General features: G+C 38.8%; 1 protein-coding gene across 1 annotated transcript in view; it reads right to left on the reverse strand.

The window, feature by feature from the left end:
- The window catches only part of thada (THADA armadillo repeat containing), a 157,560-nt gene that overhangs the window by 40,279 nt on the left and 97,609 nt on the right, over positions 1 to 19,672 (reverse strand). Inside the window, 1 exon segment of the mRNA XM_079842969.1 lies at positions 6,202 to 6,370. Within this exon segment, the coding sequence (XP_079699095.1) occupies positions 6,202 to 6,370 (169 nt within the window).

Consider the following 19,672-nt stretch of genomic DNA (forward strand, 5'->3'; position numbering starts at 1 on the left):
TCCTTCTGTCAGTGGATCATCAACCAGTGGTTCTGTGCACTTCTATAACTGTCTGGTTTGTGTCAGCCAGCAAAAAAGAAGGCTGCAACATACTGTTAGGACAGCTGAAAGGATAATTGGTATGCACCTGGCCAACCTTCAGGACTTCATCTCCAGAGTGAAGAAGCAGGCCGGTAACATCATCACAGACCCCTCTTACCCCAGGCACAACCTGTTTGTACTTCTGCCGGCAGACAGACATTCAAATCTCTGTGCACTAGAACATCTAGGCATAAAAACAGTTTCCCCCCAATGCTATCTCCATCTTAAACAAATAACAGCAACTACTACCCGTTTCTATAATTCATACCTCAACACTTAGTGAGACCATTTTTTATTTATACAGCTATATATACAGTACATAATGCACAAATCTGTACACGTCTTCTGTTCCAGATGTATACCACTTTATTATTATTATTATTATTATAATTTTTTTTCTTTTAGTCTTATTTAAAATATTATTTCTATTAGTGTCATATATGTATGCATGTATTTATGTATCCAGAGCTCCAAAAAAAATCACAACATCTATTTCTTGTGTGTTTGCTCATTCTGATTCTGATTTTTGCTAGTTGCAATAACCCATTGCAAACATGGCTTATCTTTTAAAACATTAAAGTAGTAGTCTAATGTTAGCCACTTTACATGGCCGCTCACTCTATCATTAATTTTAACCTAGATAAATGTGCAACAATATTAGCTGTACATCAAAGTGTTCGTGCGGAGTGTGGAAGCTAAATTAGTATCACGCTTAACTGCCCGACATGTTTAAGATAACTTCCATGTTCATGCCATCGAGTGCATCTTTTATTGTGAGCAAGACAGAGTTTACTTCTCCCTGAAAACACGGACAAGAATGTGTTCCTTTCTCATAATATGAGAAGAAAATAAATTCTGAAAAAAGCTTAATTGTCCATATTGTTGTAATGTTTCCGTCTGCAGCTATGCATTTTATTTATTTGTTTTAACATAATGTTTATTTACTTTGCTTGTGTTCTAACCTCTGAAAAACTGAGTCTTCATTTGAAGTTAAGGCTACTTGTCCGTCGGCCTGATAATGTTTGTACTGATATTTCTATTGTAAGTGTTTAAGCTTGCAGTTTATTTATTTATTAATTTGCTTATAATTTAGATTTATGTGTGAAGTAAGTGAAAGAAAGGGTTATTTAAATTCTAGCTTTTTTGGTTGTTTGCCTGATCTCAGAAAAGTTCTTTCAATGTTTTCTGGTGAGCCGAGCTTTATGCATGCGCTTGAGCATTTAATTAGGGGCCAAGCACCGAAGGTGCGAAGGCACCTATTGAAACCGTTAGCGTTCCTATTCTTCTTCTTCTTCCGCTCTTGAGTCTATGGCAGCCCATAGAACCGCTTGCGGGAAAGTTATGAAATTTGGCACACTCATAGAGGACAGTCTGAAGTGTCAACATAGCAAATTTGGAGTCTCTAACTCAATCCCTCTAGCGCTACCACCTGTCCAAAGTTTGACTCATGTTTCTGCTAATAACTTTTTAACCAAAAGGGCTAGAAACTAAATTCTTTTTTCCTCTGATTTCTTGGCTCAATGCGATTTGATTGCACCATATGACGTCATTTTCCGTCATGAAAATTTTCCCGCCATTTTGAATTTTTCGATAAACCTACTTTTGCGAACTCGTCCTAGACGGTTCATCCGATTTGCAAGAAAATTGAACCAGATCATCTTCAGACCAAGTTGACAAATAAACATGGAATTCAAGTTGATTCGTCACATCGTTTTTGATAAACACGCAAACAAATTTTGCGTAACGCTTGCAAAAACACACTTAAGTCAATATCTCCGCAACGTTTCATCGCATTCAAACCAAACTTGGTACATGTCAACACAAGCATGTCCTGAGGCAACATGCAGCGTTTCAGCGCAGCGCCACCTACTGGTCCGGAGATAAGAAAAATGGCTGTTTTGGCTTATAACTTTTGAACTGTTTGTCCAAAAATAATTAAAGTGGTCTTGTTAGATTCAGGACGGCATGCCGAGTCGTCTGATATTCAATTTTACCATATCGGGCATTTTGGCTGTCGGCCATTTTGGCTGTCGGCCATTTTGAATTATGTGCTAAAATGCTGTATTTTAGGAACGCATGAACATATTGTTACGAAACTTGGTTTAGGTCATCAGCACGATGCCCTGAAGGAGCTCAAGAAGTTTCGAGACAGCGCCACCTATTGGATACATTTTTTTTTCAAATTCTTATAACTTTGGGTGTGATTGACGTATTTTCACTGGACTAACTTTTTTTGTCTCCTGAATCCTTGCCAAGTCCAACGATACCAGACTTGCCAGGTTTCGGCGTATGGTTTGTGCAGCGTTGTAATTTAGCGCTTTAAAAACATTAGCTGATATCTTCGAAACCGCTACTCCGATTGAGACGAAACCAGCGTCAGAAGTTCGTAAACATAGGTTGATAGCTGAACCCTAAAGCCCAAATGTCAAAATATTGATAGTAAGGGGGTGTAAAATCCAATCAAAGTCAGGTGTCAGTCATTTTTCATGTGTTTTTTCATATAAATGTCTATAACTCCAAAACGAAACGAGATATTTTCACCAAAATTGACACAGACATGTATGGGCTCACTCCGAGGACACATAAAAAAATGGTAGGATTGTGCCACTTGGTGGCGCTATAATAGAACAAAATATTAAATTTCTATTGACTACAATGCAGTATTATGATATAAAATGCTATACTTTACAAATGAATTGGTGTATCATTACGAAACTTGGTTTGTACCATCAGCACCATGCCTTTAAGGTACTTCAAAACAGCACCGCCATGTGGTCCATACTTATAATGAAAAGGCCTCTTGAGGCTTTATCTCTGCAATGACATATTGACACTATATTGACACCAATCTTTGCATGTGTCATTGTTCCCTTATTATGACCACACCACATAAATTTCGTAACTGTGCCACCTATTGGTTGAAAGTGATAAATCATTAAATCATTATTATTGACTGTATTTATCATTTTACGGCTATTTTGCCTAAAATCACCTTAATAGGTCTTTAATTGCTCAATCCTGTAGTCTATAATTGTATCCCTTAAAACTAACAAAATTACATATTTAAATGTTTTTTTCCCCTGTGAAAATAATTTCTTTGTGCCTTAAAATAGCTTGAATGCAACTCTACTACCCATGCTTATTTAGTATATGCAGATCCATGAATATGCATATTAGTTCCGCCTCCACCCCGATTCACACTCAGACTACCAGTTCCACTCGGTCAACTTCACTGTAGTAAATGCTGCACAATGCCAAGTGGAAATACTGGTTTCATTCAGCCATATAATTTAATTCAGCCAGAATAAGTGGAAGAGTGAATTAAAGGGTCATCTACAAATCGATGTATCAGAATGATAATGTGTTTTATGTATCACTCTTTACAATGTCGGACACATAACGATAATTAATATGATTAGCCATTTGCTTGACTACATTATCAAACAGCTAATAATGTGCTGCTAATGTTACACAAACCATGTTGCGGTTCACCATCTCAGTCTGCCTTCTTAAAATTTGTAACGCTTTGAACAACTTAGAACGTCAGTTATATTGCTAAATGTACCTGATTTTTCATATCAACAGAAAAATATACCAGGATAACAGTGGCGGCTGGTGATAATTATTTCTGTGGGGGTGTTTTTTCAATGACAAATTTCTCAATGACTCTCTGATTAAAGTCAGTCATCTCAGTAGTGTCATGACGTTTGCATTTTTCAGTTAGATATTTGAGGTCTCTTACCCCCGTTGTTGTCCACAAAACTTCATTACCGACACTTAGAAATAAAAGACAGGGAAAGCAATAAAGGGCATTGCTAACAACACATCCAAGCAGGCCATTTACGTTTCTCATAACAAGCTTGTGAAGCTCCGAGTGCAGCTGCGTCCTGTCACTGGCCTGCTGCTGGATTTGTAAATCGCGTTGGTCCGGTTCGGGATCCTTTATCATTTTTTTTCTTTCAACGAACACCTTGTGAAAGAATTTGGTTTAACTGCTGCCATCTCTACGAAAGTGATCATCCTAATAAGGTTTTGGCGGAGTCGGAGTGACTGTGTCGCCCGCGCACTTTCGCTTTAGTGGCCAAGAGTGTAAAGTTAAATGACAGGTGACGAGAACCAATCAGATTGGATAAAATAACACGCATCCAATTCTGATTCGCCAGGGACGCAGTTTGGGATCTTTAAGAACCAGTTAGAGACCAGCTTCAGGTCACATGCTGCCCGTATATTTTTAGACTCCGATTTACATCCATTTGTCCGTCGTCCCTCACGCATTCAATCGCATGAAACCTATTGAAGAGCATATAAAATAGTTAACCCATCAAAGCCAGTTTTTATTAAATGCTGAGGCTCTTACTAACAGCCAGCACATCGTATGAGTAAACTATTTTATTTTTATTTCACTTTTGTATCATTTTTGTATACATATATACTTCTGGAATTTTGATGGGGGCGGCGCCCCAGCGCCCTCTTTTGACCAGCCACCACTGCAGGATAACCTGGCTTCTCTTGAGACTCTCCTGCTTCGCAACATAGTTAATGATATGCTAATGCCCGTCCGGCACGTTGACAGGATTGTAAAGCTGCACGATTCTGGATAAAATTAGAAAATTGGTTTGAATGAATGATTCAATGACTCATATATTTCACTAATTTCATTACTGTATGAACAGCGTTTTTGAACAAATCTCTTCAACAAATGATTCAAAGACAAATCATTTTTCTGACAGCCACCTGGCAGCATAATGTAATTGATACAATCATTATTTGAAGGGCCAATTTACTTTCAAAAGGTGATTTACTCGATCGGTACCGTAGACATCAGTGTTTATATCTGAAATATAGTACTTCTGTGATTATTTGAATATTTGTAACACTGAAATAATGAAAGGCTGTGTGGTTGAAAAGACGGTTTCATAACTTCTTTCTCTGTATCAGCAGCAGCGACAACACATATTTGAATGTTCTGGTGTGTAATAGACACAGGTTTAATAGACATAGACAATATAATGTGGGTGTTTTAATTGATATTGCAATCTTTTAATCATGCAGTTCTACGGGGTTGGTTATAACGACATTTGTGACGTAGAGAACAACTGCAACTTCAAACTGCGTTTTTGAAACTGTCTTTGGTTCACTGCAGTTTTAAGGAAAATATACTCCGCTATGGTGCTGACTTATGAGTTTGCTCATGGTTTGTCCTAAAGCATATTAAAACACCACATAGTCATACAAACAATATTAAAAACTAGTTTTTCACCACAGGGGGTCTTTAAATATTTTATAACATATGATATCGTTTTACACCCACACAAAATCCCTCCTTTGGACCTCAATGATTACTCACCATAGTCTAATTCCCTCCACATCTGCAGGAGATTTGGGTAGATATATGACTGCCATGACAGGAGAGAACACCAAATCCAGTTCTTCCCTTACACAAGCACATCTTCATCCCAGCATTTATCTACAGATATGTCCGTCTCACTCTCCACACACATATGCTCACAGACAATTCCAGTTTCAAACCCAGAAACCAGCTTTAGTGTCAAAACTACATCTCACATGCTCAATCTACAATTATCTCTTAAGCTTCTAAGTTTTATGTTGATTCCGTTCTATCAAGTGAATCCTTTGGGGGTTCAAGTATCCATGTCTATCAATTCTATCAAATAATATCTATTGTGTGAGAGATGTGGCATAGAGGTTAGCAAAAATGCTTACTGCTGTTGCACTCATGTGGGTTAAGCATGTTCGAGTCGAGCATGCAACATTCCTTAATGCTGTTTCAATTGCTTACCCCCATCTATTGCTGGGTGTACCAACAATAAAATGTTTCTATTATGCAAAAAACCCCAAAAACTTGCAATGTTATACTGCAATGCAGCAAACACGACAATGTTTTTAATTGTTTCAAAGGGGAATAATTCAGGTATCAGCATCTTTCAGAAAATAGCATATTGGACCATTTAAAACTAATCCATAACAAATAATTTACAATGGATTTTAAAAATGTTTTTCCCCCCAAATACTTTATACTTTTGTAGATGCTGCGTATGTAATGTAACACAACTTAATGGATTGCTGTACAGAGCATGTGATTAGGGAGGATTCACACACCTGAAGCAATGTTCCATGGATGTGGTTTTGTTGGATTCCTGGTCCAGGTTCTTCAGGCAGCTCCTCCAGTAGAGTTTGGATAGTGGAGGGAACTTGGGTCACCAGAACAAAAGGAACCAGGGCTCTTGCTGCCATTTCACGTGTGCGGTACACTGCTGAGCGACCACACCTACAAGAAAACCACAGTACAAGGGACAACAGGTTCATAATTATATTTCAGCTGCTTCATGAACTTTTCAACATGAAATATTTTAGGAATTAAACTCTCTCATATTGCATCTTCTTGAGAGTCGCCCATTCTAGATTATAACTGTGCACATTCATTCATTCAACTTCATGAAGTGCATCCTGGGATGCTTTTAAAAGCATTGTAAAAGTTCACATGTACTGTAAACAGTAAAAACAGTAATGTTGTGAAATATTACAATTTAAAAACTTTATTGTAATATACTTTATAACATAAAGCTAAAAATTCAGCATCATTACTATATATATATATATATATATATATATATATATATATATATATATATATATATATATATATATATATATATATATATATATATATATATATATATATATATATATATATATATATATATATATATATACACACACACACACATACAGTGAGGAAAATAAGTATTTGAACACTCTGCTATTTTGCAAGTTCTCCCACTTAGAAATCATGGAGGGGTCTGAAATTGTCCTCGTAGGTGCATGTCCACTGTGAGAGACATAATCTAAATTAAAAAAAATCCAGAAATCACAATGTATGATTTTTTAACTATTTATTTGTATGATACAGCTGCAAATAAGCAGTGTTGGGCACGTTACTTTAAAAAAGTAATTAGTTATAGTTTCTAGTAACTTCTTGCAAATAGTAACTGAGTTAGTAACTGAGTTACATCATTATAAAAGTAACTAATTACCAGGGAAAGTAACTACTGTGTTACTTTTTTTTTCTTTCAAATGTTCAAATATGTCAAATAACTTGGATGCCCCCAATTTTAAATATGTTAAATGAATGAATTGGACACTAAATAGAATAAATTGCTATTATAAAACATTGTACATTAAATGTACACTGTACACAAATGTATTGTAATGTTGCTGTGGGACAATGTGAGAGACACCTATCAAATTCAATACATTATTGTAAATATTATCAGTAGTATCACTACTATAGTTTAAATATTGTGTAAATAGTATCAGTACTTCTTTACTACTCCTCTGGTAGTGGAGCTCACGTTATCACCTGGGTTTTTAGCCACTAATGTTGTGGCTGTGATGATGAGGCTTCATTAGATTAGAATTACTTGCCACCGACGTGGAGAGACTCTTTCTTCCTGGGCATAAGTTGCACGTTACATAAACATTTTTACCTTTCACCTCAACGAGGGAAAAGTAGCGCTTATACTTCCAGTTTGCGAAAACTACCTTTGAAGTCGTTGGACTGCCATCGCTGACTGTGCATATGCATGTGCGTCATATGTGTGTGTGTGTGTGTGTGAACTCAACCTATCAACCTCAACCTTGTCTCACACCCACCAATCATCATCAGTTATGTGTACCACCCAACCCACCCCCAACACGCATGGCTGGCGCGCGCGCGCGCACACACACACACACGCGCGTTGCAGGTCCGACTGACAGAGAGCCTGTTCGGATGAAACCACTTCAGTGAGCTCAATTATAGTAACGCCGCATTTTTTTTCTCAGTAACGCTAATGGCGTTGTAACGGAAGAAACAGTAATTCGTTTGAATACTCGTTACTGAAAAAAGTAATTCCGTTAGTAACGGCGTTTATCTATAACGCCGTTATTCCCAACACTGCAAATAAGTATTTGAACCTGAGAAAATCAATGTTAATATTTGGTACAGTAGCCTTTGTTTGCAATTACAGAGGTCAAACGTTTCCTGTAGTTTTTCACCAGGTTTGCACACACTGCATGAGGGATTTTGGCCCACTCCTCCATACAGATCTTCTCTAGATCAGTCAGGTTTCTGGCCTGTCGCTGAGAAACACGGAGTTTGAGCTCCCTCCAAAGATTCTCTATTGGGTTTAGGTCTGGAGACTGGCTAGGCCACGCCAGAACCTGCTTCTTACAGAGCCACTCCTTGGTTATCCTGGGTGTGTGCTTCGGGTCATTGTCATGTTGGAAGACCAAGCCTCGACCCATCTTCAATGCTCTAACTGAGGGAAGGAGGTTGTTCCCCAAAATCTCGCAATACATGGCCCCGGTCATCCTCTCCTTAATACAGTGCAGTCGCCCTGTCCCATGTGCAGAAAAACACCCAAAAGCATGATGCTACCACCCCCATGCTTCACAGTAGGGATGGTGTTCTTGGGATGGTACTCATCATTCTTCTTCCTCCAAACACGTTTAGTGGAGTTATGACCAAAAAGTTCTATTTTGGTCTCATCTGACCACATGACTTTCTCCCATGACTCCTCTGGATCATCCAAATGGTCATTGGCAAACTTAAGATGGGCCTGGACATGTGCTGGTTTAAGCAGGGGAAACTTCCGTGCCATGCATTATTTCAAACCATGACGTCTTAGTGTATTACCAACAGTAACCTTGGAAACGGTGGTCCCAGTTCTTTTCAGGTCATTGGCCAGCTCCTCCCGTGTAGTTCTGGGCCGATTTCTCACCTTTCTTAGGATCATTGAGACCCCACGAGGTGAGATCGTGCATGGAGCCCCAGTCCGAGGGAGATTGACAGTCATGTTTAGCTTCTTCCATTTTCTAATGATTGCTCCAACAGTGGACCTTTTTTCACCAAGCTGCTTGGCAATTTCCCCGTAGCCCTTTCCAGCCTTGTGGAGGTGTACAATTTCGTTTCTAGTGTCTTTGGACAGCTCTTTGGTCTTGGCCATGTTAGTAGTTGGATTCTTACTGATTGCATGGGGTGGACTGGTGTCTTTATGCAGCTAACGACCTCAAACAGGTGTATCTAATTTAGGATAATAAATGGAGTGGAGGTGGACATTTTAAAGGCAGACTAACAGGTCTTTGAGGGTCAGAATTCTAGCAGATAGACAGGTGTTCAAATACTTATTTGCAGCTGTATCATACAACTAAATAGTTAAAAAATCATACATTGTGATTTCTGGATTTTTTTTTATAGATTATGTCTCTCACAGTGGACATGCACCTACGATGACAATTTCAGACCCCTCCATGATTTCTAAGTGGGAGAACTTGCAAAACAGCAGGGTGTTCAAATACTTATTTTCCTCACTGTATATAATCTTACTGACAGCAAATGTTTGAACGGTACTGTACCAAAAGAGTTTTTTTTTTTTAACAAATAAATTGATACATAGGGAAAATGTATAGCTGCCTACTAAACTAACATCAAACATTTCAACATAAGCGTCATGAGTCATGAGAAACACAATCAAGTGTGTTCGAACTTTAAATATTACTATATCTGTATGTAAAAAATGTCTTTTTATAGATTCCTGGAAGTTGTACTGAACTCTTTTGGACTGGTAGTAGAGTGGGGGGTCGGGGGCTTGGTGAATTCATTTTCAGAGCAGCCCCCTGATGACTGTTTTACAAGCACTAAATCTAAAAAGGCTCTCCAAGGTTCTGGAAACTCCCCCTAGAAGCTCCAGAGACACAGAATAGAAAATATCCATCCATCAAAAAGAGGGGGGCAGGAAAAAGAGTAAAAGAAAATTATGTAGCGATCATGTCTGTAGATGAATGGAGGTTCAACAGATGAACAGATAAAAACAACAAATAAACTATAGCTAGACTTGGAGAGCTGTGATTGGGATCTACTGACAGCAGATGGAAGTGAGCATGGAGGTATGAGTTTGTGTTAACATTTGCATTTTCTCCCAGACCTAACCGCAGTTAGAGAACAGAGCTCACTGACATTACTGACCTCAAACCATAAATGACATATGGATTCTGAAAGGGACACGTTAATCTGTACAATAACAACTTCTGGGGAGGCTAATGAAAACCATGTCATAACAAATAAAAAATTAAGTTACATATAACTACTGTTCCCGGGAAAAAAGACATGGTAAAACACTTGACTATGGGATATTGTACACTTATGTAACCTGCGTATATACATGGGTGTCACATTGACAACATTCATATTGTCAGAGCTGGAATAGCTGTGAAGAGCATCTGTAAACATAGTAACAATGGGCCCGTCCCAATACCCACACTTGCTGTCTTTGCATTTGACCACTTGTCTAGTTGCATGATGCATGTCCTGTATTTCCCAGTATTTCCCAATGTTTAATGCCCATTCAAACCGAGGTGCCACGTGTCCACTCAGATTTTTGAGCCAATTTGATTTAAAAGCAGCTACCAAAAGCACAAGTTTTCACGTGCGATTGGTTGGGGAATCCGTCCAAAATGTTACAAAAAATAAATATTTAGCCGTCTGTTAAAAGGACTTTTACTGATTTTACAATTGAACTCAGCTAACGCTAGGTAATGGAGGACGTTAGGTTGGCAGGACTTCAAAGAACAGCCTCTGAGTCACAAAATGCGCTGTACAACGCTGAGATAAGGAGCCTTGTGATGTCAGTTCTTATATACTTTAAATTCGTGAAGACTACAAGAGTGTGTAGAACTTTTGATTACCTGGTGAGACGCTTATAAAGTGTGTAAAAAGTGTTTTAAAAACGCAAGTAATGAAACTTCTATTAGTTCCTATGTAACAGACAACACAATTTAGTAATGATGATGCTTTTACTTGAGTGACAAAAAGGAGTAGCAAACATTTTACAAAATACACTCATCTTTGTACCAATCAAATGTAAAAATATTTTACTACTAAATTATATTTAATAGCTAATTTCAGGGTATGCGAGTTCCAGAACATGATGAATGATGGGATACGGTTAGCCTCAAATACCGCTCTGAAGCAGTATTAAATTTTGTCTGAGTTAAAGGCACTGAGTGAGCATTGACATTGTTTTAGATTTGGGCAGTAGCAGCCTTTGCTATGTTTCATCTGTTTCACTTGAAACAGGCCTCACAACAGAAGGACCAGCTTGCACTCAACACACCAAAGTCAGAAATTAACGGGGGCTAGGGGCAAAAATGCTATCACAATGAATAAAAATGCCCCGAAAATTCATGATATGGGGCAAAAAATATTGACGCTTCCCCGCCAAAAATGGTATTCTCAGTGTTTCTGTGTTTTCGCTGCTATACGCTAGGGGGCGCTGTTATGCATCTTCTGAATAAGTACAAAATCTCCTGATCAAAACACAGGAGAAGAGTGCACAAAAACAAGCGATCATATGCAAGCAGATGTACATGATGTGATCAACATTAAACATTGACGTGATCAAAATTAAACAGCACATAAATAAAAACAACTATTATGTTACTGAATGGGTATATGTTACTAATAGCTATAGGACTGTGCAAGCATTAGGGGTGTTGATGGACTCGATCTACTCCATCTGTGTTTGATCATCATTCTGTAGCCGATCTGGATGTAGTCTTTGACAAAAATGCGATTTTCTCAGCTTTTTGCTCAAAAGCTGCTTTTTTATATGAAACTTGCCCACATTCAAGGGTTGATGAAAAAGGAATGCATGGAACTAGAATAAAAAAAAAATTGTGTTATTTTTTTTATATACAGCTCTGGAAAAAATTAAGAGACCACTTAACATTGAGAAATCAATGTTAAGTGGTCTCTTAAAGGGTTCACCCAAAAATGAAAATTCTGTCATTAATTACTCACCCTTATGTCGTTCGACACCCGTAAGACCTCCGTTCATATTCGGAACACAAATGAAGATATTTTTGTTGAAAGCTGATGGCTGAGAAAGGCTTCAGATAGGCCTCCATTGGCATTCAGTACATTTTCACTGCCAAGACCCATAAAAGGCACTTAAAACCTCGTTACAAAGTCCATCTCACCACAGTGACTCTACAATAATCTTATGATGAAACGACAATAGTTTTTGTGCGCCAAAAAAAATCTAAATAACACCTTTATCCAGCTTGTTATTGCCTTCCGTGTGTGCCTCCACGACGCATGCGCGAGAATATGACGCAGATCCGGCGTTCGGACACATGACCCAGAAGCGATTTGTTTACAAGCAGAGGAAGACGCGCGTATCTAAGCTGTTGAATTCTTTATTGATCGTGCTTTAGGTCTTGGCGTAGTTCTCAAAATGGGACTAAAGTGCGCATTTCATGGATTCCCGAACCCCGGCGCTACGTCATATTCTCGCGCATGCGTCGTGGAGGCACACGCGGAAGGCAATAATAAGCTGGATAAAGGTGTTATTTAGATTTTTTTTTGCGCACAAAAACTATTGTCGTCGCATTGTAAGATTATTGTAGAGTCACTGTGGTGAGATGGACTTTGTAACGAGGTTTTAAGTGCCTTTTATCGGCCTTGGGAGTGAAAATGTACTGAATGCCAATGGAGGCCTATCTGAAGCCTTTCTCAGCCATCAGCTTTCAACAAAAATATCTTCATTTGTGTTCCGAATATGAACGGAGGTCTTGCGGGTGTCGAACGACATAAGGGTGAGTAATTAATGACAGAATTTTCAGAGATATATATATATATATATATATATGTCATTACATTTTTCTGAAAATGATCAAAAACACTGGCGTGGAACAGCTAACTATTTTTTTGTTAAAGGTCCCATGGCATGGCATTTTTCTATTATTTTATGTTTCCTGAGGTGTACTTATATTGTTAGTATGGTTTTTACATAAAAAAATGTCATAATTGAGAAATAAAAGGCATTTTTTCTATACTGTTATTACCCCTCTGGCTGAATGTCCTGTTTCAAGGGGCGTGTCTGTTGTGAGACTTCAGTGAAAACGCCCACTGTTGTGATTGGCTGACATCTTTGCATTTGAAATGAGTGTAGGATTATGTTGCGGATGGGGCGTGGTTTAGCGAGGCACTGCACGCACTGACTGCATGAATGAGAGAGAGAGAGGCTGACTGCACACTCGTGAACCGGGGAGAGCTGGAGGAAGTTTTATTCTACGAACTTTGTAACATTTAATGTACCATTACAGCCGTCGAGATGAACGAATCGTCAAAGTGTGGATTACAGCATTATTTTATGATCTATTCCAATCACATGAAAGGCTGCAGAGATGAGCATTGAGTACACAGACAGTCTGTTGATCGCGTGAATGCAGTGATCTCGTCATTGCAACGCGTTTTCTCTCACAAAATGCTCTCATTGATGCATTACGCTTAGGGCATCAAGACAGCGATCATTAAACGATCTAGAAAGAAAGTCTGAGTGAACTTGAATGATTAGCTACACATCAGAAATCACTGATCACAGATCAGGCATTAATAAACACTGTTACTCACTTTTTGTGGCGGTGCAGTAGAATCCATATTGTAAAGTCTGTTTGTAAAGCCTGTGCTGACATAAACTGAATCCATTTTCTCTGAATGCTCTGGGCGGGCAAAGCAGAGGAAGGGGAGGTAACCTTTCCTGGTATGACGTCATAACAGGCAAGATTCCAGATCGACTCGTCTGAGCTCTCATTTTCTCAAAGGCAGAGAAAGACAGCCAGAACTCGGTTTACACCCATCAAAATTTCTAGCCACTTGGGGACCAAATACAGGCTAGGGGAACACATATTAACCTCATAAAATGACATTTTCATGCCATGGGACCTTTAAATGCTGGGGAGGGGGCTCATAAAGATTTTGGTTTTGGTTTTGGTTTCAAATTTAAAGGTATAATTTATTTTTTGTGTAAAAAATGAAAATACACAGACATTTATCAAGTTATCTTTTTATGTTCCATAGAAGTATGGAAATATATACAATATTTGGCAATATATTGCCAAAAGTTTTGGAACACCCCTCCAAATAATTGAATCCAGGTGTTCCAATCACTTCCATGGCCACAGGTTTATAAAATCAAGCACCTAGGCATGCAGACTCCTTCTACAAACAAGAACGGGTTGCTCTCAGGAGCTCAGTGAATTCAAGAGTGGTACCATGATAGGTTGCCACCTGTGCAATAAGTCCATTGATGAAATTTCCTCACTACTAAATATTCCATGGTCAACTGTTAGTGGTATTACAACAAAGTGGAAGCAATTGGGAACAACAGAAACTATGTAAAGTGTAAACTATGAAAGGCCATGTAAAATCAGCGCGGGGGTCAGCACATGCTGAGGTACACAGTGTGCAGAAGTCGCCAACTTTCTGCAGAGTCAATAGCTACAGACCTCCAAACTTCATGTGGCCTTCAGATTAGCTTAAGAACAGTGCGTAGAGAGCTTCATGGCATGGGTTTCCATGGCCGAGCAGCCGCATCCAAGCCTTAAGCCCAGAACACACCAAGCCGACGGTCGGCCGTCGGGCAGTTTTCGTGCGTCGGCCAACTAAGTTTTCTCAGTTTGTTCCGCACCGTCGGCTGACGTTGGTCCTTTTTGGCTATTTTTTAGCCGATTCGACATGTTGAATCGGCGTTGGGGCTTGTCGGTCAGTCATGCCATCTGATCATTCTGATTGGCTGTTCAGCTAGCGAACCAGTGCACGAGAGAAAAAAACAGAAGTGACCATCTGTGGTGAGCGAGATTCTGAGCTATTTTGTTTATATCCCTATAGCTCTTCCAGTTTCCCGCTTTGAATAATGAAAACAGACTACTGCCACCAGCTGGTATTTACAGCTATTTACTCTTACGCAGGTGCAGAACGGACGTGTTACTTGGTTGTCGGATGTCGAGCGTCGGCTTGATGTGTTAAGGCAACTTTGGACCCAGACGCTGCCGACATGAGCCAACTCCGCAGTCTGCTTTCATCGCCACTGCGTTGGTCGGTGTCGGTTTGGTGTGTTCCTTGCTTTACATCACCAAGTGCAAAGCAAAGCGTCAGATGCAGTGGCATAAAGCATGCCGTCACTGGACTCTAGAGCAGTAGAGATGTGTTCTCTGGAGTGACTAATTACATTTCACTGTATGGCAATCTGATGGACGAGTCTGGTTTTGGCGGTTGCCAGGAAAACAGTACTTGCCTGACTGCATTATGCAAAGTGTAAAGTTTGGTGGAGGGGGATTATGGTGTGGGGTTGTTTTTCAAGGGTTGGGTTTGGCTCCTTAGTTCAAGTGAAAGGAATGCTTAATGCTTCAGCATACCAAGACATTTTGGACAATTTCAATCTCCCAACGTTGTGGTCAAGTTGAAACAGGAAGGGGATGGCCCCTTCCTGTTTCAACATGACTGCGCACCAGTGCACAAAGAACGATCCATAAAGACATGGATGAGCGAGTTTGGTGTGGAGGAACTTGACTGGCCTGCACAGAGTCCTGACCTCAACCCGATAGAACACCTTTGGGATGAATTAAAGCAGAGACTGCGAGCCAGGCCTTCTCGTCCAACATCAGTGCCTGACCTCACAAATGCACTTCTAAAAGAATGGTCAAAAATTCCAATAAACACACTCCTAAACCTTGTGGAAAGCCTTCCCAGAAGAATTAAAGCTGTTGTAGCTGCAAAGGGTGGGCCAACTCCATATTAAACCCTCCGGATTAAGAATGGGATGTCATTAAAGTTCATGTGCATGTACAGGCAGGCATCCCAAAACTTTTGGCAATATAGTATAAGTCTTGGAACTCTTGCTGACATGTTGGTGTAGGTGGGTGTAGGTCATTCATCACATTAAATTTAGGCCGTGACCTTGCACAAACAGCCACAAATGGGCACTAGCTTCCAGTGCACATATACAATACAAACACAACAAGAACATAGTAATACAAATACTGATGTCTTGTATCTTGAAGCCAACCAGTGCTCTTAACAGGTTACATACACATGGTACATGATAATTTAGGAAGAGATGATTGGGCTTGACATAAGTAACTGTCTGATGATCAGCTCTATTGGCCACAGGTACATGTGCTGCATACTACGCTCTCTAACGCTGTTTGCAGTACGTATTATTAAAATAAATATTTATTGATGTGAAAATCTAGTAATTTCACCACAGATGCATATAAAGTCTACTTTGTTTCACAACACAGCTTTTTGCCTTGGGTAAAGCAAGGAAAACGTCACCTTACCTGGCATTTAGGTAAACAAGGAGACATAATGGATAGCACCTGTCCTTTTTTGGAGGTGGAAAAAAGTTCTTTATGACCTGCAGGATTTCTTGTAAAAATATTTAAAAAAATGTAAGAAAAGATGAGAGTCGGCTGTTTTTGTTTATTGTACGTTTTAATTTAAAATGTTTGTGATTTTTAACATATAGCCTATGTTTAAATGTTTTGCCACTTGCATGAGCAACGTTATAAATAAATCTAAAGTACTATAAATATAATTAATTTAAACTGTGTTTAAATGTAGTGCGTTTAAACGTGACATCTATGAAAGAGTGTATACAAAGAGAATTGCAATGCTGACAAGCCATGTTCAGTAACAACTTTTGTATGTGAAATAAAAATGTGGTATCCAACCGCGAATCATGTGCACTGCAAATGCGGCATATGTGAAAGCACAACAGCGTGTGATGCTCCTGCATCGCATACGGACTACAGATGGTGTATGTGTGAAATAGGCTTAAACGGGACAGAAAGAAAGCAAGAGACACGAGCAACAGACAGCCAGACATGTGAACCCTCACCTGCTGGGTTTAAATGGCACAACATACAAACATCCACATTAACCCCCATGACATACATGCTGCCTTCAGCAGTCACAACATGACAACAGTCCACAGACACGGCTCGTCACATGACTCAAGCACAGAGACCCATTTATGGCTGTAAATATATGACACACAAAACAAAAACAGGCTAACCTGTTGTGTTCACCTTTACTTTTACGCATTAAAGTAATAGTTCACCCAAAAAATTATTAACTCAACCTGATGTAATTTCAAAACTAAATAACTGATTCCGCTTATTCAAGTCAAGCGTATGTGGGGTAATGCAGCGCTTTTATATCATATTAGATTCATTTGAGTTTGTTAAAATTATGTTATAACGTTACTCTGCAGCTATGAGACACTTGCGGTAAGCTTGATCTATATTAGAATATCATATTAATAAATGCTGGGTGGCATGCAATTCATTTTAAAACACATTGTATGATGGAGAAAATTGGTGTTTCCATTGTTTCTACAAAAATAAAACGGAAAATTGAAAATTGAGGGTAATGCAGTATGATGTCATTGATAGGCGATGCAAGGTCCGTGTCCTGGTTAAAATTGCTTATTTCTCTGGATTTAAACATTCTTGGAAACATTTGGGATAATGTAAGTATACAAGTCAACAAAATATATAACTTATATATTTATAATATATATTTGAATCCAGAAATAATGTTCTTAGTTTTCCATCCCATGATGGGCAGCCTAGAGAGAAAATACAAGTTACGAAAAAAGCCAGATATGATTTATTTTATTGTTACAATTTCCAAAACAAATAATATACAGAAATAAAATATTGTATGCATAATGAGGGACTTTTATTTATAAACAAGTACACCAGGACTCTTATTTTGAGTCTTTGCTTTACTACTTCCAGCTACTGATTCAGATGTACATGTTACAACTAGGGGCGGGAGAAAAAAAAAAAAAAAAAAACCTGATGCATCGCGATTCTCTCTCTAACGATTCTGGATTGATTCTGAGAATTTCAGAATAGATTCTGAATGTAGTTTTTAAACACAAATGCGCGGTGATGCTGCGTGTGCTTTAGAAACACCTTTATTCTGCTTGCTTCCATTTTCTCACACAGACCACTTACACCTTCCAAAAAATAATCTTTCATAAAGTTTCAGAAGGGTTGAAGCAAATTACAAGGACATTTCAAATGCTTGTGCGCTTTGTAAAGAGTGTTGTGTGCATGTGTTTTATTAGTGTGAATGCAGCTTCCGCTGTCAATGATGTCATCAGTAATAATCAAACAACAGTAAAGCTGAGAAAGAGAAAAAAATCTCTCATTGAATGGAAAAGGTTCAGATACTCTTTAAGAGTAATATGTTTGATCCTTTAAAGGAACACACCACTTTTTTTTCATTTTACAAGTCCCCTAGAGTTAAATAGTTGAGTTTTACCGTTTTTGAATCCACTCAGCCGATCTTTGTATCTGGCGGTAGCACTTTTAGCTTAGCTTAGCATACATCATTTGATTCTGATCAGTCCATTAGCATCTCATTCAAAAAATGACCTAAGACACTTTCAATATTTTTCCTATTTAAACCTTTACTCTTCTACTGTTACATCGTGTACTAAGACCAACTGAAAATGAGAAGTTGCGATTTTCTACACCTATATGGCTAGGAACTACTTTCTCATTCCTGCGTAATAGTCGCGGATCTTCGCGACAGTAGCATGGCTGCAGCGGCGCAATGATATTACAGCGCCTGAAAGTAGTCCCCAACTAGGTAACTTTCAATGTGACCGGCACTAAGTTCGTGTAGTTGCAGAGAAAGTTTCAGGCTTGCAGCCTACAAATTGTGTTGTGGATTTACCTGTGTGATTAGCCATGGTTCTGTGTGTTGTAAAGGGCTGTGATAGTAAGCCGAAGGTGTATACTACCACCATGTTTCACAGAATACCAACGAATCATTGCGCCGCTGCAGCCATGGTACGGCCCCGAAGATCCGCGACTATTACGCAGGAATGAGAAAGTAGTTCCTAGCCATATAGGTGTAGAAAATCACAACTTTTCATTTTCAGTTGGTCTTAGCACACGATGTAACTGTAGAAGAGTCAAGTTTTAAATAGGAAAAATATTGAAAGTGTCTTTGGTTGATTTTTTTGAATGAGATGCTAATGGACTGATCAGAATCAAATGATGTATGCTAAGCTATGCTAAAAGTGCTACCGCCAGATACAAAGATCGGCTGAATGGATTCAAAAACGGTAAAACTCAACTATTTAACTCTAGGGGACTTGTAAAATGAGCCTATTTTCAAAAAAAGTGGAGTGTTCCTTTAAGGGTTAGGGTTAAAAATTAAATTAGCCTATGATTTACTCACCCTCAAGTCATCCTAGGTGTATATGACATTCTTCTTTCAGACAACACTTTCAGACATAAAGTCTTGGCTAATCCAAGCATTATAATGGCATTGACTTAATGGATAGTTTTTGAAGTTCATAAAAGTGCATCTATCCATCATATCACATGTGCCTTTAAATGCAAATGAGCTGCTGCATGCCGCCCCCTCTCCACACAGGTCCTGCCTCAATCGGATTCTCTATAGTAGTGGGAAGTTCGGATCATTTTACTGACTCGGATCGTTGAATCTCATTCAGCAACATGACCGAATCAATTTTCAAGTCATTTCGTTCATTTCAGCAGAATCTAATTAAAATGTTACATGTTTTCTTTTGGAATAAAAAATAAACTATAAGCTAATGCAGCCCTGGCAAACTTTGAGAAAGAAACAATTAATTAATTGCTTAGCAGGGTCTTCAGGCTATATATGCAGTCTGTTAGTTCACCTCACTTCCCGATCCAAATC

The sequence above is a fragment of the Gobio gobio genome, assembly GCF_949357685.1.
Source record: "Gobio gobio genome assembly, chromosome: 18".
NCBI classification, from domain to species: domain Eukaryota; kingdom Metazoa; phylum Chordata; class Actinopteri; order Cypriniformes; family Gobionidae; genus Gobio; species Gobio gobio.